The sequence below is a fragment of the Rattus rattus genome, chromosome 5 (genome assembly GCF_011064425.1).
Source record: "Rattus rattus isolate New Zealand chromosome 5, Rrattus_CSIRO_v1, whole genome shotgun sequence".
Taxonomy (NCBI): domain Eukaryota; kingdom Metazoa; phylum Chordata; class Mammalia; order Rodentia; family Muridae; genus Rattus; species Rattus rattus.
In genome coordinates this window covers 128,320,483-128,346,035 of record NC_046158.1, presented here as the reverse complement: position 1 = coordinate 128,346,035, position 25,553 = coordinate 128,320,483, and the positions used below count along the sequence as shown (strand labels likewise).

General features: G+C 41.7%; 2 protein-coding genes and 1 non-coding gene across 3 annotated transcripts; all 3 read right to left on the bottom strand.

Moving 5' to 3' along the window:
• Positions 1-1,665: 1,665 nt before the first annotated feature.
• LOC116902518 lies at positions 1,666-1,825 on the bottom strand. The gene has a single exon (XR_004388127.1). It is a non-coding gene; the product is annotated as a U1 spliceosomal RNA (small nuclear RNA).
• Positions 1,826-8,448: 6,623 nt separating this feature from the next.
• On the bottom strand, positions 8,449-15,081 carry LOC116900673 (cystatin-8). Its single transcript, XM_032902377.1, has 4 exons — positions 14,976-15,081; positions 13,657-13,975; positions 9,303-9,416; positions 8,449-8,603 (listed from the first exon to the last, which is right to left on the bottom strand). The coding sequence occupies exons 2-4, from the start codon at positions 13,885-13,887 to the stop codon at positions 8,520-8,522; spliced, it is 429 nt and encodes a 142-aa protein (XP_032758268.1). The 5' UTR covers positions 13,888-13,975; positions 14,976-15,081; the 3' UTR covers positions 8,449-8,519.
• Positions 15,082-20,639: 5,558 nt separating this feature from the next.
• On the bottom strand, positions 20,640-24,481 carry LOC116900672 (cystatin-12). The gene is made up of 3 exons (XM_032902376.1): positions 24,257-24,481; positions 21,602-21,712; positions 20,640-20,847 (listed from the first exon to the last, which is right to left on the bottom strand). Exons 1-3 carry the CDS (start codon positions 24,449-24,451, stop codon positions 20,767-20,769), a joined length of 387 nt encoding a protein of 128 aa, XP_032758267.1. The 5' UTR covers positions 24,452-24,481; the 3' UTR covers positions 20,640-20,766.
• Positions 24,482-25,553: the final 1,072 nt, after the last annotated feature.

The window sequence follows — 25,553 nt, the reverse complement described above, 5'->3', positions numbered from 1 at the left end:
GGAGGGGGAGGGGTTAAGGGGATGTTGGCCCGGAAACCGGGAAAGGGAATAACATTCGAAATGTAAATAAGAAATACTCAAGTTAATAAAGAAAAAGAGGAAAAAAGTAAATAAATTCGTAACCCAGAATTTAAAAAAAAAAAAAAAAAAGTGGGCTGGGCAGGAACCAACAGCAATGTTCACAAAGTAAAAGCCAATACCCTCACCAGCTGAGTCAGCAAGTTTGACTTACCACATAGAGTTTAGATGAAGGGTCAAAACATACTGTGAGCAATTGGTAGTCAATGTTTCTTTTGTTGTTGTTGTTTTTTGGTTTTTTTGTTTTGTTTTGTTTTTTTGGGGAGCTGGGGACCGAACCCAGGGCCTTGTGCTTCCTAGGCAAGCGTTCTACCACTGAGGTAAATCCCCAACCCTAGTCAATGTTTCTTAATGCATCAAAAAGAATTAAAGAAAATACAGCAGGAGAAAGTAAATAGTGGCTGTAAACATAGCTTTTATTCCTCTGGTGTAATCGTCATCTCGGAGGCTTACTGCCACTGTCTGCTAACCTAGGCCTAGCCCTGGAAGCTTCCAGTCTGTGTACAATCTTATTTAGGTCTACAGCGTTTTCAGCCTCTGAGACTTACTGCTGACTAAGTTCACCCTTTCTGGCTCTTTTTAACTCTGGCTGGCTGGGCAACTCAGCTCTTCTGGCTCAAAATCCCACTCCATGCTGACGGATTCAAACTGGCTTCTTTCAGCTTCTGACTTCTGCTTGGCCTCATACTAACTTTAAGCACTGTGTTCTAATCTTCTGACTTCTCATTCTCTGGCTTATTCCCCTGTATCTAACTTGTTCTCTCTCTGCAACCTGTCTCTGTAAAACTATCCTGGTAAAACTGCTCTCTCTCTCTCTCTCTCTCCCTCCTCCTCCTCCTCCTCCTCCTCTCTTAAGTAGCCTCTGTTTTCTTGCTGTTCTGGTGAGAGCTGTTCATATCATATTCAGTCGAATCTTTTTATGATTCATCACTTTGTCTGCCTCTCAATTAGATATTACTTTCAAACATAGGTGCTTCCTTCTACAAATTAACTTTACCTCATTGTTTGGGATTAGAGGTATGTACTAAGGGCTCATCTGTATTTCAGCCAGAGTAGCCATGTTGCTGGATTAAAATCCCTCTACAGTTGAATGCTTTTATTAAAATTTCCCAGCTGCGTTCAAACCGGGAAGAGAGTACAGCCTAGTGAATTTTATAGGGAACAGGATAGGGTTAAGCTTTAGGTTAGTTGGTCAGGCCATGATTGGCATCCCATCCAACCAAAAAAGGCATGGAAGCATGCTGTCTTATACAACCCAGTGCAAAGTTTTGAATCGGAAAGACAATTGGTTTTGTCTTCCCGAGAGAGATGTGTTTCAAAGGCATCAGATAAATTAAAACCCTGAGTTAGGGTTCCTACTGCTGTAATGAAACACCAAGACCAAAAGCAACCTGGGTGGAAAGAGTATGTTTAGTTTATGCCTCCACTTCACTGTTTATTATTGCAACAAGTCAAGACAGGAACTCAAGCAGGGCTAGAATCTGGAGGCAGGAGCTGATGCAGAGGCCATAGAGGGTTGCTACTTAGTGGCTTGCTTCACATGACTTGTTCAGCCCACTTTCTTTTTCTTCTTTTTATTTCTTCTTCCAGGGGAAAGCGAGAACGCAGACCCCCACTACCACAAATTATGCAGTCGAGTTTCCCGCATTTGGGGAAATGGCAGGGGTCAGCACATCCGGAGTGCAATGGATAAGCCTCGCCCTGGGAAAACCACCTTCGTGATCATGGTATCTCCCCTGCCAAGTATCAGCCCACTTTCTTATAGACCTCAGGACCACCAGCCCAGGGATGGCAACCCCCACAATGGCCTGGCCCCTCCCCCACCAATCACTAATCGAGAAAATGCCCGACAGTCAGATCTCATGGAAGCATTTTCTCAATTGAGAGTCTTCCATTTCTATGACTCTATCTTGTGTCAAGTTAATATAAAACAGGGATCTGTAAGTACCTGGTCTTCATAGGCTGAGACAAAACAGCATCACCAATGTTAAACCCTGTCAAAGGGGAACGATGTAGAAATGGCGAGTCAGTAGTGTGGTGGAGTCTAAGGTGGAGTCTGGGCCCTGGTCTTTCCTATGTTTTTGCCGTCTTTCTGTTTCTGTTTTGTTTTGTTTTGTTTTGTTTCTCTTTCTTTCTTCTTTTGTACTTTCATTTTTATTTTTGAAAACAGGGTTTCTGTGTAGCTCTGGTTATCCCAGAACTCTCTTTCTCCGTAAATTAAGCTAACATCAAACTTAGAAAGCCACCTGCCTCTGCCCCCCAAATGCTGGGATTGAAGGATGTGTGCCACCCCACCTAACCCTTCTTTCTTAATTTCTCTTTGTCTCCAGCCCCTCCATTTCTTTACATGAGCAACTGAAACATTTCCATTTTTATATAAAATGTGGAGCGATGCATGAAAACAAGACCTATCGTTTCTTCTTAGCAGGGCACTATGGGGAATTTTCTCCTTTGCAAATGTTAAAGCTCCTGACACGAGTCATTGCTATTTATGTCTACCTCTCCACATAGGTCAATCCCCTCTGATGACAGAAACTAGGGCTCTAGATCAGCAAGCTGCCATTCTTCTCAACCAGCTCTATAGAGCAGACTAGATTATATGATTTATAAACCCATCTGGACACAGAATACAATCATAGAACCCATCTTAACAATGGGGCAAATTCTGAGAACTCTATCTTTAGGTGATCTCATTGTGTGAACATTCTAAAAAACCTGGGGTTTGTCAGTCCATTACCCATGGTACATGTCAATGATGAGGCAATCAGATGTGTGAGGTGGCTGTCAGTGTCACAAGGCAGGCCATTTTACCTAAATTTCCTTTTAACAAATGGGAGACTCTGAAGTAATGGTAACCTACTAAATGCAGAAACCAGTGGCAGTCATTCACCCCATTATTGAGTATGCACAAGACCAGGGCCAGCATCACTACAAACATGAGTACAATGAGTGTGTGGTGTTACAAGGTTCTGAAAAGCTATTATCACTAAACAGGAGAAAATTTTCAGCTTCATTAAAGTGACTAAAGAGACGACCATTCCATGTGGGGTCTACCGTATACATAAACATCTGTATGTGGTGCATGAATGAACTCTAGTTCATTTGTTCTTCTAGATAGACTCAAAATCTTGCTACAGGTATTGCTGAGTTGAGAAAAATCCTTAGAAATGTTCATTTTATCATGAACTTCCTTCACTAGAAAGAGGCAAGAGGGTCAGGAGGGGTCCACGCTCTAGGACTTCAGAGCATTCTCTGACCTGCAGACTGGATCATCTTTTAAGGGTGAAGCTCACCCCACAAAGTCAATTTGCTCACCTTAGCTCTACAGGGCAATGTACTGGTCTACAAAAAAAATGCTATCCACCCATTTTTTTACCAACAAAATGAGGCTGCAAGTGGATGTGTAGAGCCCCTCCAATCTGTCTGCTGAGGGCCCTGTTTAACATCAGCAAGGATGTAGTAATCTATGTTCACTGACTTCTGTGAGAGACCTGAAGTTTTTGGCCAGGAGGGCAAGCATGGTTATAAAAACAAGGTGTACTGTTCTGTCCATGATGAAGTAAATCTACCTGTCAGAAAATCTAGGGAGGGAATGTATCTGCCACTGCCACTGTATGGGGAGAGAAGAGGGCTGTGACAAGAAAAGGGTATCTGCATGATTTCCCTCCAGTGACCACCTTTCTGACACCTGCCTCAGATTTGCATTCCTGGTAAGAATGATACAACGGCATATGCTGTAGATATTCAACTGTGGAACACATTGGTCAGTACACTTCCCATCATCCAGCCAGAATCTTCTGTTCTTTGGCCAGAATCTTTACAAGTCTCAGTTTTGCCCTTGACCTTGCCCTACTTGTGCGTTGTAAAACAAAATGAAGCAAAAACAAAACAAAACAAAAACCACTATGTCACCTCAAGAATAAAAATGACTACAGAACAAACATTTCAACTTTGAATAGGACAAGGACTCCTGTTGCAATGGGAGGATGTAGCAGAAACCAAGATTCTTTTCCTGCCCACTCTGCCATCTGTCCACATCGCCTTCCCCAATTGCATCATTAACTCATGGGTGCAAATATACACAGATAGCTGTAACTCAGACTCAGAACCCCACCCTCACCTGAAGGGCACTAGAAGCTGTTCAGTACCCCAGAACTAGAGCTGTTCACTATACCCCTTTCCCAAGCCCCAGTTTCCCTACCTGGGCCAAGCATATATGATGCTCCTGAAAGATGTCAGAAAGTTCTGGGTGTTGAGGAACTTGGTCAAAAATCAGGAAGCTAGAAAAAGAATTGAGACCTTATCTCACACCTTATGAGCTAATTTTGACCTGGCTTTTGAGGTATTTGCCCTGAACACATGAAAATCCTGTGCTTGAGGTTCCCACAGAACCTTCCCACTGGTCAGCCTTAACTCTCATCACTTGGCCTGAATCAGCCATCTTCTGTAGCCAGGATAGTCCTCCAGCAGCCACAAAGCCTGTGACCCACAGCCTGACCTGCCTGTAAGATATGCTGGTCCAATTGTGCCTCAGAACTTGTGGGAACGGACAACCAATAACTGGTCTAACTTGAGGCCCATGCCATGAGAGGGAGTCCATGCCTGACACTTCCTAGATAGCCAGGATCTGTAAGCTGGAAGGCTCAGTGACCTGTGGTTGAACCAAACACAACAAGGAAAAAAGTCAATGAAATGATTCCTAATGCTTTACTACTGTTCTATTGGGATCTGTGCTCAGCCCATCATCATCAGAGAGGCTTCCTCTAGTAGTTGATGAGAACAGAGACCCACAGCCAAACATTAGGTAGACCTCAGGGAACCCTGCAGAAGAAGAGGGGAAAGATTGTAGGGGTGAGACAGGTTGTGGATACCATGAGAACATGGAGAAGAAAGCGATAATCATGAAGCCTGCATGGGTCTGGGCTAGGCCCTCTGCATACATGCTGTTGTTTAGCCTGGAGATTTTTGTTAAGACTCCTAACAATGAGAATGAGGGTATCTCTCTTTTCCTGTTCCTGGTCTTTCTTTTCTTTTGCTGGGTTGCCTCATGAAGCCTCTATATAAGGGTGTATGCTTAGTCTCATGATCTTGTCATGAAAAGTTGGGTTAATTTCACTGGGAGGCCTGCTTTTTTCTGAAGGGAGCAGTGGATCTGGGGAGAAGGGAGGTGGAGGGGAACTTGGAGAGAAGCACGGAAGGCTTCAGTTGGGATGTATTATATGAGACAAGAATAACTTTTTTAAAAAAGGGAAAAAAAGAAGTTTGGCTAATGATATAGACAAAGTCAACAAAGCAATTTTGAAATTAAACAATTATTATAACCCAACTGACAGGATGTTGCTAAATTTTACAGAATAACTGCAAGATATGTACTATCATAATATGGCACATTCTCAATCATAAATCAGGACCCCAAAATGATTCTCACGCAAGTTCTAAAAAAATCTAAACATCAATGGACAATTTCAACAAAATAGCCACTCTTTATTTTGAAGTATCCTGATGATTTTGCAGCTGGGAGAAAGCTAATAGGTGAAATCAAAACCTTGTGAGATTGGGAATATTCCATGTGGCACCAGCAGATCCCATACAGACTGTAATGTTTATTAAGCAAACAGCAGAGGTTTGGAGTTCCGGCCTTTTGAATTCTGCCCTCTGTTGTCCTAGAGATCATTTCCATGATTTTAAGGTCTCCCAATACATTGTCTTTCCTTTGGTGACAGTGCAAATTATTTTTATAATTACAATTATGAAGAATTACGTGTCTTTTTATATGTAATTCACTGTTCTTCCTTGCTTACCGCCTCTAGCTCTGTATAGCATGTGGGTACATTTGAGACATTGGCTACCATGTAATCTTCAGAGAAATACCTTAAAGAGGCCATTCTTTAATAACCAGTGTAACTAAGTAAAATTTGATGTTAAAGAGAGGAGAAGTGGAGGGGAGTCTGTGAAGGACTGGGACGGGAAGCAGCATTTGGGATGTAAATAAATTAGTAAATGAATAAAAAAAGATACTTAGATGCTTTTCTTTCTCCTTTCATCTTGATTTTTACTTCCTTGTCTATCTGTTTATTTTGCTGCCCTAGTAGTTGAGGAATAGAGATACAATGGTGATTCCCCTATAGCACCAACAGCAGGTGACTTCTTAGTACATGTGTCACATGTGCCCTAAAAATCACAGTAGCTTTTAAAACAGATTCTATTTCTACTCTTATTTTATGGACCAAATTCTGAAGTGCATTGAACTTGAATCTGTCCACTGCAGACATATTAGAACAGAAACTGTTTTTATCATTACAAATTGTACTATCTAAAAACATGTAACAGTTTTTCTAAAAAGCAAAATCCTATAAAAACAATAAGCAATTATCTCTATAAAATAATTATGGTAGGGATGTCTTTGTTCCTTGTTCTTTGGGCTGCATACTCTTTGAGTTCACCAACATTGGAGCAGTTCCTATGAATAACTTAGATTTCAGACTTCAGATTCCATGTTTATATTAAATGTAGGTAGGCAATTTCATTTTGTAAATTTGGTTTTTATTTATTTATAAAGCAGAACTGAAAAACTGTTTCCTTTGAAGGAGGAAAGAAAAACACACTTTTATTATATTATTGTGTTATCATTATAGATACAATTTCTATTTCACAAACATCTCATGCCCTTCCTTGCTTATTCTCTGGTTTTTAAGATGAGAAAGTTTTCAGCCATCCATGGTAATGCTATTTAATGGAGACGTGGTCAGTTTCACAAAGCAGCCCATGAACCACGTTACTGCTGTGGCAATGACAATCTTCTGGAATTTTCACTGTTGAATCTTTTAGTCATCTGAATCTGGATCTTTTTAAACTGCCAACATGGCTCAGCAAAATGTATTACCTGACTTATGATTGTACAATGGCAGTTTAAGAAGACAGAAATACTCAGACTGACCCTAGCAGACTATAGCTCTGAATTCCTTGTTTATTTTAATTTTGCTTTATATCATATGTAGACATACCCTTCTCTCTGAATTTGAAAATATACATTTATATATATATATATATATTAAATAAGTAACTTTGAAAAATTATCTCTACTATTTTTCAGATTATAAAATATTCATATCACACACACCCATTTCACTGCATATGCCCATCTTTGAACCTTTTCAAATTTATGGCCTTCTAAATTAATCGTTGTTATATATTTAGTAATATGTAAAAACACATGCAAAAACATATAACAGTGTATGTAACTACCAAAAAAAGAAGGAGGAGGAGGAGGAAGAGGAGGAGGAAGAAGAAGAGGAGGAGGAAGAGGAGGAGGAGGAGGAGGAGGAGGAGAGAAGGAAATAGATGTGTCACTCAAAACAGTGGGTTTCATCCCCATAACTACAGAAATGAAATAAAAATGAAAAGGACATTTAATTTTTTTAAATGGTGGTAAAATATAACACAAAATTTATCATCTTAACCAGTCAAGCAAAATAACGTTAACTTCGTTATTTTGAAATTATTACCAATTAGAAATGTGGTTTTTTGGACTTATTTTTATTTTCTGGTTATGAGAGTTTTGCCTACATACTTGTGTGTGTGTACATGCATGGTCATGCTCAATGTGCAGCACTGCACATATAGTATCCATAGAAACCAAAAGAGGATGTTGAGGTGTTGAATTCTCTAGGCCTGGAGTTCAGATGGTTTTGTGAGTTGCCATTGGGTTCTGGCAATCCAACTTAGGCCCTCCAAAAAAAAAAAAGTAGCAAGTGCTCTTAATCACTGAGCCACCTATCCAACCTCAGTATGTTACTTTCTGCCAAGGAACTCTACCTCCTGCCATCACCCATGCTTGCCCACTTCTATCTTTCCCACTCCCTTTCTTCTGTCCTCACTCTCTGCGGAATTCTCTTTCTCCCCACACATGCACAAACACATTCAGACAACAGAGTTCACTTCTGTCTCTCACTTTCTCTTTCTGACCATTTCCCACATCAAAAGAAAGAACAAATGTCCTCCAATTCATAAATCACTGTCCGCCCCAGGGATGGGCTGCTCCCCCTGACACAATATCACACCTAGAACTCTTAGATAGAAAGAAGCCTCAGGTCCAGTGAGGCATCTACAAGAAATCTGTTGAACAATACTCACCAGGTTCAGGTCTCTGTAAGGGATTATTACTGAAAGAAAATAAATTCTTTCTTCCATTGGCCATGGAAAACAAGTGTAGTCCACATTCTGGTGGACCTTCAATCTGGCTGCAGCTGAGGATTTATCTTTGGCGCCTGAGCAGAGCCCGTATTTTACCCCTTCCCTATATTATAAACCTAAGAAATAAAAAAGCAAGTGGACAGGAGCACACATGAGGAAAGTGTGTTGGTGACAGACTTGAACCAGATGTTGCTCTTTATTACAGAGAAAAGCAGACCCAGAAGTGGGAGGCGCACTCCAAGACACCCTTAGACATCTTTGCATTCTTTGCTCAACAGGTCGAACTCACCATTCCAGGGAAGTGCTCCTACCAGAAAGCTGCAACTTAATTTCTGAAAAAGACAGCAGCAAAGAACATCAGTAGCATGTCAAGAGAAAAGGAACTGCCCTGTTCTTAGGCATCAACCTAGGAATATGCTAGAAGACATGTTACCAACTGTCCTAAAACTTCTAGGAGCCAAGCAGGAGATATAAACATAAAATAATCACCATCTACCAAGCAACAATAAATGACAAAGCAGATAGGTGAGATGGCCTCAGGACATGCTGAGGGCTGACATATTTGTCCTTTCGGGTACCTACTACTGCCTGGATGTGATAGCCCCTTTAAATCTTGAGTGTGCACAGAAAGCTTGAGATGCTGTCTGTTCTAGATATTGCCTAATCCTTAGCATTTGGAATAAGCCTGCTGCAGATAAATAGTACCTGTGCTCTAAGTGAGGATGGCTATCTCCCAACAGACTTCCTTCATACCTGCACAGCATGAGTGAGTCCTCACCAGCTGGACTAGTCTCAGTCTGAGAGGACAGACTTTCAGAAAACATATTTCAATAGTTTCTCCTGCATCAAAAGTCCAGAGCTGATGGGAGCCTTGCGGTTGGGGGTGACTTTGATGATATGCTGCATCTTCTAGGCTGATGGTGGCAAAGTGGGCTTTCTGGAACCCCACATGGCAGGCAATCCAGACCCCCTAGGAAGTCAGGGCAGCCTTGAAGTTTTGATAACCCTAGATGGGATTTGAAGTCACTTACCTTTTCCAGTTTGGGATTTTTTTGAGGGATGCAGTTTTCAGTATTGTTTGAAGGTTTTCTGCAATTGCTGCGGGAGATCTGAACATCAATGTGGTATTCCATGCGGTCTGTGATCTGTCAATAAACAATGGGGCAATTTGGGTTAAAAATGTTTTGAGAAATATGCAAATCCTTCTCTCTGTGACCTTTCTACTTTTCTCTCTCCACAGACATGTGGTCAGGGAAAGGACAGTACCATTGCTGAATTCCATTGTTGCAAAGATTTGCATTATAGAATGGTACTTGAAGTGAAACACTGTTAAAAGCCACCTGAAGGCAGGTCCTTCTAAGGTCATCTCCTGTTTCAGAGTCTAGAACATAGGTTCCCAACCTGGGGGTCATGACCCATGTGAGGGTAAACTGACCCTTTCACAGGGGTTGCCTAAGACCATCACAAAACACCAATATTTACATTACAATTCATAGCAATAGCAAAATTATAGTTACAAAGTAGCAAATGAGGAACTGTATTAAAGGGTAACAGCATTAGAAAGGTCGAGAACTGCTGGTCTAGACCCAAAAAAGAGCAAGGCAGAAAGGGAAAGGCAGTTCCCAGAATCAGTCCCAATGAAGATAGCCCCTAGGCATAAGGGCCCAAGTGCTTTTCCCATATGCCCCATTCAGAGCTCTGTGAATTTTCCATGTTTGGAACCTCTCTGGACTAAATCCCTCACTCCGGCTCAGCACAGGGGCTTTAGTGTGGGTTTAATGAAAGAAATGGATATCAACTCATTCATTAGTATTTGAATTCACCAAAGGTTCCTTCTGATGTTCATTTAAACCTCTGTGTTTGCTTTGAAAGGACTACAGAAGTTATTTGGATCTTTATCAGGTCTCTCTACAAACCTCTATTAGGTCAAATTTATTTTTGCTGTGCTCTAAACATTAGCAAAAGTGACTCTGGCCTGTGTTAGAGGAAAGAACCTGGCCACAAGATACCATCCCTGACACAGCTACACATTGGGTTTGGGAGTTAGTGATGGACTTGAGAAAGCTGACAATACTGTGGAACAGATAGTCTTGTTCATGAAATCCTTATCTGAAAATCTGAACTCATACATACTCCAAAATATGAAACTTTTAAATAATCAACAGGATGCCATGAGTAGAAAATTTCACAAGTGACCTTATGCCACAGGTTTCAGTCATGATCCAAGTACATCCTCTAAACATTTATTTTATAGCCATAGATTAGCACAGCTCATAGCCTGGGCCAGAGACACTTCTGTCTACAGTGACTGAGAGCTAATAGAGACCCATCAGTGTGCTGAGAATAAATGGTTCTTCAGTACTCAGCCCTAAACAGGACGACTACATCACCCCTACAAAAGCTTAGGGAATGTCAAGGAAAACACAGAAAGAAAGTAGGAGCCAGAGGAAAGGGAGGAGTGTTGTGAAGTGTTATCTTCTGGATGTGACAGTCACAGCTATTGTACCCATGAACTCATAGCAGTCGTAGCTACCAGCACAAGGCTAGGTCCATTCATATTCTGTCATGTAGAGCTCATAAGGTCCCACCCCTCCCTGGAGAGCTATGGGCAGTTAATGGCTAATAGAAGAGGAAGCATATTCCTCGGAGGTGTAACTTCTGCTAAGTTGTCTTTGCTCCAACAACTCTCCATCCTTGTTTATACTCAGTAGGACCCAAGAACAAAAAGGGATGAAGATAGGAAGGGCATTGAAGGAGGAGCAAAAATGATAATGGGGGATACAATCAAAGTACATTATACACACATATGAGGTTGTAAAACAATAAACAGAAAAAATTAATGCAGGCATAGTAAAAATAGTGTGCAGTTACCTTCATGCTATATGTATGAGATGTGTATGGACAATAAAGTCATTTGGTTTTCGATTTGGAACCTGTTTCCAAAATATCTTCTAACATGTGGACAAATATTACAAAATCCAAAAGACCTGAAATTCATCTTGTCCCCAGCATTTGAGGTAGGAGCTCCTCAATCTGTAATGGTTTTTTGCCAACTCTTAGCATGCTGGCTCTGCTCGCCTCAAGTTTTAAAGTCTCTGCAGAGCGGGAAGAACTCAGAGAATCCTCAGTCCTCAGTAAGGGTGTCACTCCCTTTTTATTTCCAAGGGCAAAAAAGGCACAGAGAAAATGAGTGTGCATCTTGTAACTGATTCTGTTTTTTGAAAGAAAACAGTCAGCACTAGGGCTTGCATGACATGCCCATCAGGCTCACACATCTGCCATCTTTGCTAAGCCAGCCTGGAATAGTGAGGGCTTTCTTATTGTTGGATACAAAGAAAGGAGAACTAGCCAAGAGGCTAGACCATGCTGTCATGTGGATATCCTGGCTGTATCTTCCACGACTTCTTTTTTAAAATATGTTAACCGGGATGCTATTTTTAAAACTCAAATTTTGGAGCTTAGGACATAGCAAAAGATATGGGTGGATCATCATGAAGATGCTTGGTTCAACCGCCAACACAACAACAACAATAACAATGACGGAGAAAGAAAAAGAACCTTGAAACTCAAATTTAATCACAAGGCTCCTAAGGGCTTCCTAACTTAATATGTGTGTGTTCCTACAACAAGTTAAAAATCGTGATCCTCTCTTAAAGCCAGGCATGGCACTGTGCCATACTGGAAGCCTCTCTGAAGGAGTCTAGAGTGCCTGGCTGCACTCTCCACCCTCTCATCCCTGATCCTTCCTGCTTTCCTCTCAAAGCAGATGCTATCAGTATTGTTCCCAAATACTGTGCCAGGTTCCTGTGGTTATTGCCTGAGACTTCCTGTTTCAAACAGGGACCAAGGGCTCCTGTAGCAGCTCTCAACCATGGACAGAAGGGAACTGGGAGATGCCCAATCACCCACATGGTGGACCCTGCTCTGAGTGCACTCTGTATATCTTCCCAAGGTCAGGAAGATCAATTCTATCACTCTTATTAACTCACCCTTGTGTCAACCGCCTACTACTGCCCTGTCTCCCTTCTGCTCTACCTCTCCAGTGCTTCCTGGATGGCATCCAAAATATACTACCTGATTTCAAATCCTACCATGGTTCTCTGTTTCTGGGGAGATGCACCTCCCAACAGCCTCCCCTACACCATTAACTCTTGCTCTGACTTCAGGCCATATCGTCAGGGTCACCCTGGAAAGTGACAGCTCTTTCCAACACTATGTACTAACATCATCTGGAAGAGTTGAACACCTACTGACTCCTGGATTCCACTCAAAGACTCTCATTTTATTATATTTGGTGTGTTCAGGAGGGTATTTACACATTCTGTGGGGGGAAAGCATTGTCTAAGAGGAGTTCCCCTGGTATGCTGCTCCTCTGCGCTGTACTACAGCACAGAATGAGAGGTTTTCCTTTCCTGACTCCCTAAGGTCCATGATGAATGCTGGCCATTTCACCATCTCACCTCCAGTAGCTAAAACAAAATGGCTTCTTGAAGCTAATGAGAAACTTACTACTAATCAATGTATGTGCTGCGTAAACACCAATGAAAGGGAAGCAGTGGGCTGTGGGCTATGACCAGTCAGTAAAAGGTGCTGCATCAGCAGCATCACATCCTAGAAGTACTATGTTAATGACACATTTTTCTGAGGTAGAGAGGGCGTAAGTTCTGACAACAATGACCTGGTTGTTGAAAAACTTCTTCAACTCAGTCACATCATCAACTGATGCTGCTATTTTTAACTCCTGAAAGTCAACACTGGAGAAGCTTTCTACTACTAAACAGAGCAGTAAACGTTGTGCTGAAAACTCCAGGAAGCACTGTGCCCATTGGATTTCACACGCACAGTGCTCCCTAGAGCTGGGCAGTGCATGGCGTTGTGAAAAGAGACACGCCTTTATGATAAAACCAGAATATCTTTTCTTCTACCAATGTACATTGGATTAAAACATTAGTGCACATAGCTCAGCAGCTAAAAGCACACACCACTCTTGAAGTGGTGCCGATTTCAGCTTCCAGAACCCATTTTGGTGACTCCCAACTGCTGTAACTGTAGATTCAGGGGATCCAAAGTCCTCTTCTGGACTGAACACACAACTCCCCACCCCAGCACACACATCCATGCACATAATTAAGAATAAATTTAAAAAAATTTAAATAAATAAATTTTTAAAAAATTAAAAAAAAGAAAATAGGACAGGCCAGTAGGAGTCCAGCACATGTAGAAAGTACATGTGTACATATTGCTTTTGTCACCATGAGTTTGTGCATAACAAGTCATACATTTAGGATTGTACTGTCACCTTTTGTCTCATTTGTCTACTTTTGCAACCTGTCCTCCACCCTTGCCACGTTATGTAGACATGCTGCACAAATGGAACTTTCTTACCTGAAGTGTGGCATGGAGTGTCTTGTCCAGAAGGAAGATGTATTTGTCCTCACTTCCTTTGTTGTATTCTTTCATGGCAAACCAAACACATTGCTTCACATTGGCATTGGAGGTACTAATAGATCCAAAGTACCTCTGTGCCTTCACTTCATTCTTAGACTGATCCACATCAACTGCCAGGGCCGCTGGAATGATGAAGAAGATCAAGGAGAGCCACAAGGGTTTTGTCATGGTCCCTCAGTCAAAAGGTACAAGCAATGTCCTCCACGTCTCCTTGGGGCTTGAGCTGCAGTGAAGCAGCCACTGTAGGTCTGTCAAACTAAATAGCAAGAGAAATAAATACTAGAGAAAAGCTCTCTGAAGATTATGTGTAGGTCCAAGGGGATAACTCAGAGGGTTAAGACACGTGTTGTTGAATCTGAAGACTTGAATTCAATACCCGGGACCCACGTGTTGGAAGAAGAGAAACAGCTCCTGCAAGCTGTCCTCTGACCCCCAAAAGTATGCTGTGACACATCATGTGACACACACACACACACACACACACACACACACACACACACACACACACACCGTCATATACAGAAAATATGCAAAAAAAATACATTTACTTAGAAACAGCAGAGCCTTACAAGGGCAAAATGTGTCCCTTAAGAAACAATGGTCACATTCAAGGACACTGAGATAAATGTTTAAAGTTAAAATGAGGAGGATTTTATGAAATGAAGCCGTAGCTGCAAGAATCAGTAATGAAGGTAGCGTCAGTCCAAGGTTAAATACACACTAGTGGGTAGCTGTCCTTGCAGGTTTATCTTCTGTGGAAGGTCGAATGGCTTTTGTACAAGATTATGGTCCTTGGAGAGTTTTTGAGAACTGTTTTTGTTCTCAAGGCACATAGCACAAGGTCACTCTCAGCATCAGAGTCTCTGGCTTTATGTTTCATTTATATAATCTCGTTAAAGCACAACAAAATGATTCCATTTGATTCTGATACATTTTGCAGTTCAAGGATCTTACAAGAACCTACCTTCCCAGTATCAGCATAGCTGGGTTCAAGACATAACTCTTTGGGACACCTATATGAGCCATCTCTCTCCTTGTCAAAAAATGACCCTATCAATAGCAACCCCGATTAAAGAGACTCTGCCACTTGCCTTTGCCTCTTGCCTTCATTAAGGGAACAATCCACTCATCAAGAGAAACATCCCTCCAGGAAGACCCTGATGTATTTTCACATGGCTCAAGCCTGTTAAGTATCTACTCTGTTCTGTACATTGGAGCTATAAAAGGTGGTGTATCCCAGTGTTCTCTGGCCCTACCTTTCTGTGACTGTCCAACTTGCTCTTCCTGCTGGGCTCGTTCCTCACTCAGGCCACCCCAGCTTGTGGTTCTTCTGGGTCTCCAGCACTCTCAGTTCACATTTATGCCCTAGTCAGGCAGATATGTAAGTCCTGGCCTTGAAGCCCCAGCTCTTCAGGGAGGTAATGCTTTGTGATGCAATATAGCACATGTGACCCCGCCTCATAGCAGCGCCTTTCATCTTCTGGCCTAGAGCCTTTGGGTCCAGGCTGTTCAGTGGGCTGGAGACAACAGGCAAGCACCTTCCACTTGGGGAAATCATGTGCCTACCTGTGTCTACCTCACTCTAACAAACAGCTGGTCCCTGGGCTCCTGTGCTTAAGCCATCAGCCTCTTCCTCCACTGTTCGACCAGAGCTGAGCCTGAGAGGGTGGAAGCAGGCTGCACATGTGTGACATTGTAGATGTCCAAAATTCATGTCTAGTAAATTCCTGGGTGTGATTACTTACCACCAATTGCAAAGATTGATAGCATTTTGGCCATAGAGTGTAGGTAGGTTATAAAACACTGGAGTATATACACCAGACTCGAAACACTCTACCAGTGTGTTACTTGGTGATTTTCCATTCTCTGCTGTGGCCAACAGTAAAGTAGTGAGTGCTTCCTCAGTATCTGTGAGAACTCATGCAAAGAACTAGATGGGGAATTGTTTATAATAGCTGCATAGAGATGGGCATTTCCTATTCATTACCAAATCTCTGAGTCACTGGAAATATATTCACGGTTTTTCTAATTTTACTCCATATAAAAAGCAAATGTGGGGCTGGAGAGCTCTCAAAAGTTGAGTACTTGTTGCTCTTCTTGAAGACCCAGGTTGAATTCCCAACATGCACATGGTAACTCACTACTGTAACACTAATCCTAGGGGATCCAATGCTATCTTCTGATTTTCTCACGCACCAAGCACATAGGTGGTACAGAAACATCCATGCATGTAAAAGACTCAAACATGTAAAATAAAAAATTAATAAATCTTTAAGCCACTGAAGAACTTGGGGGAACCTTGGTGTGCCAGGTTTCTCTTTACCAGTAAAATCAGAGGACCTGGAAGTAGAGTCAGAAAATGAGTGGTTTTTATGTTTCACCAGTGGTGCCAATATGTTGCCAACTTTGAGAACTGGTAAAGTGCATCTAATATGCATCTAATTTTAGGGGTGTTGATATGAGACCAAAGTCCTGAAGACCCAAGCCAGACCAGATCACATTTTGAGAAGGGAGATAGTGAGTCGTGTCAATCCTCAACCTCTTACATTCAGCCTACTTAAACTTTCACAGTTGTCTATAAGTTATTGACTTGATATCTTCGATGTTATTTGTATTATTTCCAAGGATAGGCATGATTTTCACAGTATGCCTTCTGCTGTTAATGCCTTAATCATTTTAGCCACTTTCCAAGTGTAGTCTTTGTTATTTTTTATAAATTAATATTAAGAACCCATGGAGGAATTAATAATATAATTAATGTTACATTTTAAATATACTGAGTAGGTCTGTCGTCCATCATCTGTCTGTCTTATTAATTTATCCATCTTTCCAATTTTTATCAGTATTTCCCATTAGAACTTTAATTTTTCAAAAATAACACTTAACTTATTTTTAAATATTTTATCATGCATATGATGTATTTTGATATTATCCACCTCCACTGTCTCCTTCAACTCCCCCGGAACCCACCAATTCATCTCTTTCCCAACTTCGTGCCACTTATCAGCAGCAGCAGCAGCAGCAGCAGCAGCAGCAGCAGCAGCAGCAGCAGCAGCAGCAGCAGCAGCAGCAGCAGTAGCAGCATCATTTTTATGTGGACAACTTTATCTACCTCAATTTTTGTAGCCTCTGTCATTTGTGACATTTTTAAAACTATTTGTAACTTAAAACAATAACTGATTTCTTTCACATTTAAATAACAAGATTATCAATTATATGCTCAATATACTTTGAGATTGTAAAGTGGTACAATCGTTTTTGGAAAGCAACTTGACAAAATACTTAGAGCTCTTAAAATCATCCATGTTTTCAATATTTGCCTGAACAATACCAATTCAAGTCATGAAGCAAAAAAAAAGTTTTTTACCTTGAAAGGCATTCAATACAGCCTTGTATCCAACAATGGAAGCCTGGCAACCATCACTTCTACACACAAATTACCTATTTCCCTCTGTGGCAAGAGCAGCTATAATCTAGAGTCTAGATTATAGTTTAAATTCTATACATTCAGCAAAACTCTGTAACACAATACAGTTGTTTACTCCAGTGTTCATGTTTAGCACAGAATCACTGGTCTCTGGATATACTCATCTTTCAGGTCCATTTTGTATCTTTGACTTATATTCATCCTAAAGATCCATTTTGTATATTTGACTCAAAACTCTCCATTTTCTGCCTCCTCCCCTACTGCACATGTGTCTTGGTTACTTTTCTATTGCTATGACGAAGACCATATACCAAGGAAATTTATTATAGAAATCATTTAATTTGGGGGCTCGGGGATCCAGAGGGATAGAGTGCAGGAATCATCATAGCCAGAAATTTGGCAGTAAGATGGGGACATGACACTGGGGCAGTAACTGAGAGCTTAGAACATCTGATCCACAAACAGGAGGCAGAGAGAGGAAATAAGAGGGAATGAGAGAGATTGAGGGGGAGGAGAAAGGGAGAGAGAAATGAGCTTTCATAGAAACCTATGGGGGCCATCTCGTTCAAATCATCCACGTTTTCAATATCTGTCTCAACAATGCCAATTGGGTAACTACCATCTTATCACCTTTCCTCAGCATGGCTGTCCTTCCATCTATCTATGTTGTGGCAAATGGTACAATCTCTTCCTAAGGCTGAATACTATTCCTTTGTGTACATGGTACAACATTTTCTTGATCTATTGACTCATTCACAGACATTTCAATTATTTCCATTTCAGCTATTATGAATAATGCTTCAATGAGCAAGGAAGTGCAAGAACTTCAATAGGTAGTTATTTTATCTCCTTTGTGCACATATCCAGAGAAGTGATTTCAGTGGAAAACCGTTTCAAAGTTCCTAACAACGTTTAAAATAAAGCTACTGTACAACTGAAGCCGTTTCTTATGCAGCTGTGGCTGACTTTGTTCTTTTAATCTTAGAAAACATATCTCCAATTTTTAATTTCTATCATTTTTACCACTCCTTTGAGGATTACTGTATTTTTATGTGATGAAGGATAGTTGCAGTGTTTATGTTCTTTATTTTCATTCCTAGCTCTCTTGAGATATTGTTGATAGCAATAATATACTTTTAGAGGGAAGATATTTTGTTGTAATCTTACATCATGAAATAACTATGTGAGGTGATATATACAACAGTGAAATAGAGTATTCATCACCTCACATAGTTACTTTTTCTTGTAATAAAAACACCTTCAAATTTACTGTTAGTGGATTTCCACAAGAGAATAAAGTATTACAATATGACCATCCTGAAAATTTGTCCTTTTTGAACAATATATCCTGCCTTGTAATCTCTACCACTCCCTCTCAGTGTGGATTTGAGTTTTCATTAAATTCCATCTGTGAGTTAGGTCTTGCTGTATTTGTTATTATATGTCTGTTCTATCTCTTCAGGATCCATCCACCCTGTCAAAAATGGCAGTATTTTCTTTTTTCATGACTAAAAAACATTTTGGTATTCATGGCACATAATCCCTTAAGCATTCATCTGTCATGAGCATTTAGGTTGTTCCCACATCTTGGCTACTAGGAGCAGTGCTGCCATGATTGTGGGAATGCAGATGGCCTTTGAACAAACTTATTTCATTACAAAGCTAAGTTGAGTTGATCAGAAGACAAGGGTGACAGATATAACATTAGAAGCCCTAGCAATGAGCCCTGAGTGCTGACTCAAGGAAGTTGACAAGATGATCTTGTTTTACATACTATGAAGGCTAGGATCAGTCAAATGGAGACCACAGACAAAACACTCCTTGCAATTAATTTGATTTCTTGAATTCTTTGGAGAACCATCCTGCAACTTTACCTGTGAAAACCGAACAACAAATGTATTGTGTCCTGGGGACACAGAATCTACTTGATGTTTGTTTGTTTTGCTTTTTTACTGTAGTAGAGACATATTTTGGTTAATCTTTCAGAGAAATGTAAAATGAACCAAGGAGGATTTTGTGTATTGAAGCAGAATGCAATATTCATATCATGAAAACGAAGCAGGTCAGGAACCTTCCTGAAGTGAAATAGGAGTTGGGGAAATGTTCCTGCCTAAGAACAATGCTGATCAGAAGGACATTGGGTCCATGAACAAGAGCCATTGGGTCCATGGACAAGAGGCTCTTATAATAAGATTCCAGCTGTGCTGACCACATAGCTGTAACATAGTAATAGAAGCCAGATGTTGAGATGTTCTAAATCCTATACACATGTCAAAGGGCCAAAGCCAGCCACTGTGCTACATTCAAGGAGCTGCAGAGATAGTTCTAATAACTTTGACCCATGAGCACTGTGACAAACTCACAGGAATGGGAAGGCCGAGAAAGAATTGATTCTTCTCCATAGATCAATGAAATTGAAATTCCAGAGGCCCAAGACACAAAAGACCACTAAGCCTCCCATTCTGAGTATTCTTCCAGATAATATTACCATCGCCTTCCCTTCTCTGTAGTGTTCCACCCCCCACTTGCCTATCTTTTGTCCTTCCAAAGCCATTCCCAGAATCTGAGGAGGTAGACTGCAGTATTTCTTGGCCTAAAAGCAAAACTGTGCCTCTCTTGGGGCAGTGAATGGTGCTGACAACCATAAAAGCCCATACTGGGACCTGGGTGAGAAACATGGAGTTCAGCGAATAGGTAAAAACACTGAGACTAATCTATCAGGAAAATGTGAAAATGTTCTTGTCAGCAGCCACCAGTGTACACAGGGGTAGAATTTTGTCATTGTTAATTCTAATCACACACACACACACACACACACACACACACACACACACAGAGGGAGAGAGAGACAGACAAACAGACAGACAGACACACACACACACACACACACACACACACACACACAGAGGAGTCTGTCTCCAATGCTCTGCAGAAAGATCATCCACTGTGATTCAGCTGACTGCTCCTAGTCAGCTCTGCCTTTCTTTTGAACATGTGAATGAGGGATAGGAAGGAAGGAAGGAAGGAAGGAAGGAAGAAAGAAAGAAAGAAAGAAAGAAAGAAAGGAGAAAGAAACAAAGAAACAAAGAAAGGAGGAAACAAACAAAGAAACAAAGGGAGAGAGAAACAAAGAAAGAAAGAAAGGAGGAAACAAAGAAACAAAGAAGCAAAGGGAGAGAGAAACAAAGAAAGAAAGAAAGAGAGAGAGAGAGAGAAAGGAAGGAAGGAAGGAAGGAAGAAAGAAAGAAAGAAAGAAAGAAAGAAAGAAAGCAAGGAAGAAAGAAAGAAAGAACTACATACACTACATACAAATATGAGATGATGGAAAAATGAATGAATGAAAATTTGAAATAAACAGTGAACTACTTCATAAAATCTACTCCATACTCTGCACCTTCACATAGGGTGATAATATAGATTATAGAATCTCTATTGCTTGTCACTGAGTGTGGCTTCTGTGGCAAACAGTCAATACAGAAAACTCTACATACTATTTAAGGACTCAAAATGGTTTGTAAGACTTTAATTGTGCTGGTACTAAAAAGACCCAAGGACACAGACAGTCACCCTCTAGAGGAAAGGGGCCTTCAGCTACAGGCACAGAAAGACTCTTGCCCCACTTAAGTCTGCACACAGGTGCTGTTCAAGATGGTGAACTCAGTGAGCCATACTCTAGTCTCCACAATGTAAGTGCAGCGTACCTGAAAAAAAAAAAGTCACAAAGCATAAATTGGAAAAATGCAATGCATTAAAGCTATTTAGATTATAAAAACTATGTTTAAAAAAAACAAGAAAAGTTAAAACACAGTAACCTATAGCAAGACTCATGAAGCTCAAAGCTCTACAAGAACAAATAACAGAATTTGTAACAATTCCCCCACCTAAGCCCAGGATCTCCTGAAAAAGCACCTTGCTGGGGTAGTCGCTCATGTTAAGCATTCTGTCCTCACAGCTTCCCTAACACCTAGGGTGATAGGTGAACTTCTACCCCTTCCCAAGGGTCCTTAAAGACAGGGAAATGCTTGAGAAATTGTTTAGGAATTTCCCAAGAGAACAGCAGTACAAACTCACATGTCAGATATAGGACAAGGTTGTCCCCAGGAACCACCCTTACCAGCCAGGAGCTAAAGGGAAAGGCTGAGCAAGCAGACAGACTAAAGCGTTCTCACTCCCCAAAAAGCAAACAGTGGAAGACTGGTGACTAAAAGGAGAACATGAACCCCTTGTTTTCCTGAACCTCAGAGGTCTCTGATGGCATAGGGCTGGAACCACAGGGAAGATTCCATCACAGATGGAGACCACGTGGGTGCCTGGCGGTTGCCTGTGGCCAGGCAGCTGGGATAGGAGCAGAGGACTGCCCCGGCCTTGAGAGGCAGGCTCTGTCTGCCTAAAAGAGTCCTTTCTGCATTCTTTCCCAAAAGATTGTCGATAGATGGGGTTGATTTAATCCCAAACCTTTTTCTCTCCTGGGCCTTCCTGCAATGGACAATTGTCAATGTCTTCATCATATTTCCCACAAAGTGTACGGCCCATCTCCAGGTCTACTAAATACCTCTGCGTATATTTCTGTCAAGAAGAAATTGCAAAACTGTTAGAAAATATTTAATTGGAAATAAGTGAGAGAACTCAATAGAAAAACAAGCAGAAAATGTAAAAGTTAAACAGACAGAAAATAAATAGCACAGAGCACTTACTATCTTGTTTCTCTGATTTGTGGGGGGGGTAGGTAGGGTTTTTTTTTTCTTTGTTGCTGTCATTTTGGCTTTTTAAGACAGTCAGTATAGTGCAAGATGACGTCTAACTTTCGATCTTACTGCTCCTCAGCCTCCCAAGCACTAGGGTTACAGGGATACTCTTCCACAGCCAGCCGTCTTTTAATCTACTTTTTTCAAAATTTCCTTTTAATTCTACACAAAAGATAATGTCCATTTATCTGGGGATATAGCTTAGTTGGGGAGTATGTGCTTGGCATGCTCAAAGCACAAAGTTTGATCCCCAGAGCTCCCAATGTCTATTAAGTACAATAGGGGAAACATTGAGTCTTCTTTCAGTCTATTTTCCCCTGGTAAATGCCCCGTAGTTCTTAGTAACAGAGTAGCAACTATCCGGGGTACAACATATTCACACAATTAAATCCACAGCAGCCACACACAGGACACTATGACAATTATCAAATGTTCACCCAAGCAGTATCAGAGGTAACTGCTGAGTGACTCCTTGACCTAGAATAGGTGAGCCAATCTGTCATGAGCAGGTAGAACATATGTCTCACTCAGCAGACCTGGAAATTCTGGGGTTCAGGGGTTCAGGAATCTACACAGATGACAGCAATATGAACTCATGTGAAGCACAAGGCAATATTCTCATACTCATTACTAACCAACAACACTCTTGAGCCAGACACACAACAACACCAATTACCCATTAACAGTCTCATTCATACACATGCCTCAACTCATGCCAACGACACTGTCATACACTTACATCTGACACACACTAACAGCATACAGGTACTGTCTCATATATCTTTCCTACATAGTATACACAGTGAGTCAGGCTTGGGACCCCTGCCTGGAAGCAGCAGGAAGAATTCTAGTAAGGAGGAACACTATGGTTCAGAGCCCAAGATTGGAATCAGCTTTAAGAAGTGGAATCATCAAAGGACAGGAAATAAAGACCAGAGAGTATCGTATCCCTGGGCAATAGGGGGTATTCCCAGACCTTCAACTATAAAATTATGCCACAAATCTGTGACCTTCTGCAATTCTACCTGCCTCATAGATCTTCATGCGGGGGCCATGATGTGAGAAAGAAACATCATTCTATCCAAAGGAAGCCAATAGAAAGACTGGTCTCAGTGGTAACACTTCCCATCAATACATGATATCATCTGAATTTATGCAGGCTTTAACAGCTTTATGAACACTTCCCTGAGGTCAGTCCCATGAGGCTACTTCAGAACTACAATAATGTTACATGTCAATTCAGATTGCTTCAGTCTTTCCTCAAATCCTCTTATTCTATTTCTGTTGTTGTTTGCTTGTTGATTTGATAGTGTTCCTGCCCCCTTTGGCCCAGAAAAACACCTTATAGTGTCCCTCCTTGGACCTACTCACTTTTCAACCAGGCCAGCACACACATCTGCTCCAACTCCCACTTACTGGTGACCAAATCACCACTCTCTTCGTCTTGTCCAGAGGCTGTGTGGGCCACTACGCTTAGGAAGACTCGAGTGAAAGGTTTGGGAGTTCACCAGAGGAGCACTACCTAGTGGAATCCCAGTACTCCCAGCTTGGCATCCTGCCTCCTTGCTGCCACTCCTCTTCTGCACCCCTACTCCTCAGTATTTCCCCTCACCTCAAATCATAGAGTCACAGTACCTCCTTCCAGGAGACTTGGATATCCTGAGTATGCTTGCTTCATCCTCTTCTGTGAGTGTATCTGTGACAACTACACTTTCTACCCACCCAAAGAGTCATCACTTTCTTACCTTCTCCAGCTCCCATGATCCTGTTTCACCACATTCACTCTGACTGGCCTAGTATTTTACTCATGGAATTGGAGCTAGCATAGTAGTGTGAAAGAGTGAGCCCCTGTCTAACTCCACAGCCAATTGCCTACACAAACGTCATCCCAGCAGTGATACTCATAACACCAGGAACCCAGTACACGTTCCCACCCTACTGAACAATGCCCAGTTCACCTGGCTCCCCAAAGGTACCTGTCATCACGTCACATTTGCTGCCAACTGTCTGCTGTGGGAAACCTTGTACTGCTAGTTCCGGTGCCACCTTCTCTCATCACCTGGCTCTCTACTGTTCTAATATCCCTCAGTACTGATTCGATTTCCTTCACCCGGAACTCAGATTGAGACATTGGTGCCTCCCTTCTCCCCTACTTTTTAGAGGCTACACTCACTTTAAAATAAGTCCAAAGTCTGGAGCTTTTTCTAGCACTAAATTAAGGGTTTTTTTTAATTCTATCAAATAAAAGCCTTGGTTTTAACTTACTACAAACCCAGAGGTCCCCTAGTCCTGCCAGGTATTGGAATGAATGCAGGCACCAGGCAGGAAGCAGGCTATTGCACCAGGCAGGAAGCAGGCTATTCACCTTACGAAGACTTCTCCGGACTCTCAGGAACTTGTAGGCAAAATCATCATTCTGGTTTTCATTGAAGTGGAACAGGACATGCTCCATAGACATGACAAAATCATTATCATTCTTGTCGATCTCTATAAACTTGAAGTTGCAATCATGAATCCCCAGCACAATGAGTGCCACGGGCAGGACCGACTTCCACAACATAGCTGTCTTCAGAATCCGCACCGAGAGCTGAGGATGCTTGGGTGGAGGGGTGGCGCAGCCGCAAATGGTGCATCCCACATGGCCCTGCCCACCAGAGGCCCTGGAGTGCTAAGAGCCTCACTTTGACTAGGGCATCTTGCCAGTGGCATCTCTACTCCTCCACCTTGACCCATTCTTTGTCTCAAAGCCGAAGGCAGAAGAGGAGCCTACATTTTCAAGACCTTGGGAACATAAGCCACAGGCTCATGGGTATTATGTAACATATCCTCTGCTTGTACATCTCCCAGTCTGCTTCCTCCTACCCTCACCCACCCCCCCACTCTGCCCATCCCTGATATGAACTGATGTGGAGTTCGGGATTATAAATCTAACCAATTTACCCTTACTACTCTGAATTTCAGAACTGGTGGGGTCACAGAAACTCTCATGAGGTAAGGTAGGGTCTTGCATATTTGGAATTAAAAACCAGATGCCCATGGTCTTGGAGCCTCAGAGGACCCCAATGAGAGAGGTCAGAGTCACTACTGGGAGATCATCTTCTCTACTATATCGACCAATCTGGTGGTCAACTCATCACTCCTCTACTTCCTACCTAAGGTCCTGCCCCGTCTGTGCTTTGCAGCCCAGTGCCTAGGAGAATCAGAATGGCATGAAATGGGTCTGTAGAAATGAACACAAATGGCAGTCATGGGCCTAGAAGCTGATTGGACTCATAAAGGGGCATCTGCAGATATGCATCCACACCCACCTCTATTATTTGCCCCTATGCCAGATTTCTCAGGAGAAATGCTCTACACTCTGTCTCACTTCTGGGACTACTGATGAGAAGTAAATAAGGCAAGGGGATGAATAAGCTGAAACACTCTGAAAATTACCAGCATGGAAAAAAGAACTCATGCTCAAATGGTCCGCCATGCCTTGGGAGACCAAGACATTTAAACTTTGAAGGTTCAAAAAAAAAAGAAAGAAAAAGAAAAAAAAAGACCCGGAACCTAACTGTTGCCTTGGGGACAGTGTAGAAGCAGAACTATCGATCTGGCATCATGGAAAGGGACAGGACTGTGGACACGATTGAAAACCCCTTCCTAGAGCTTCCATGTGG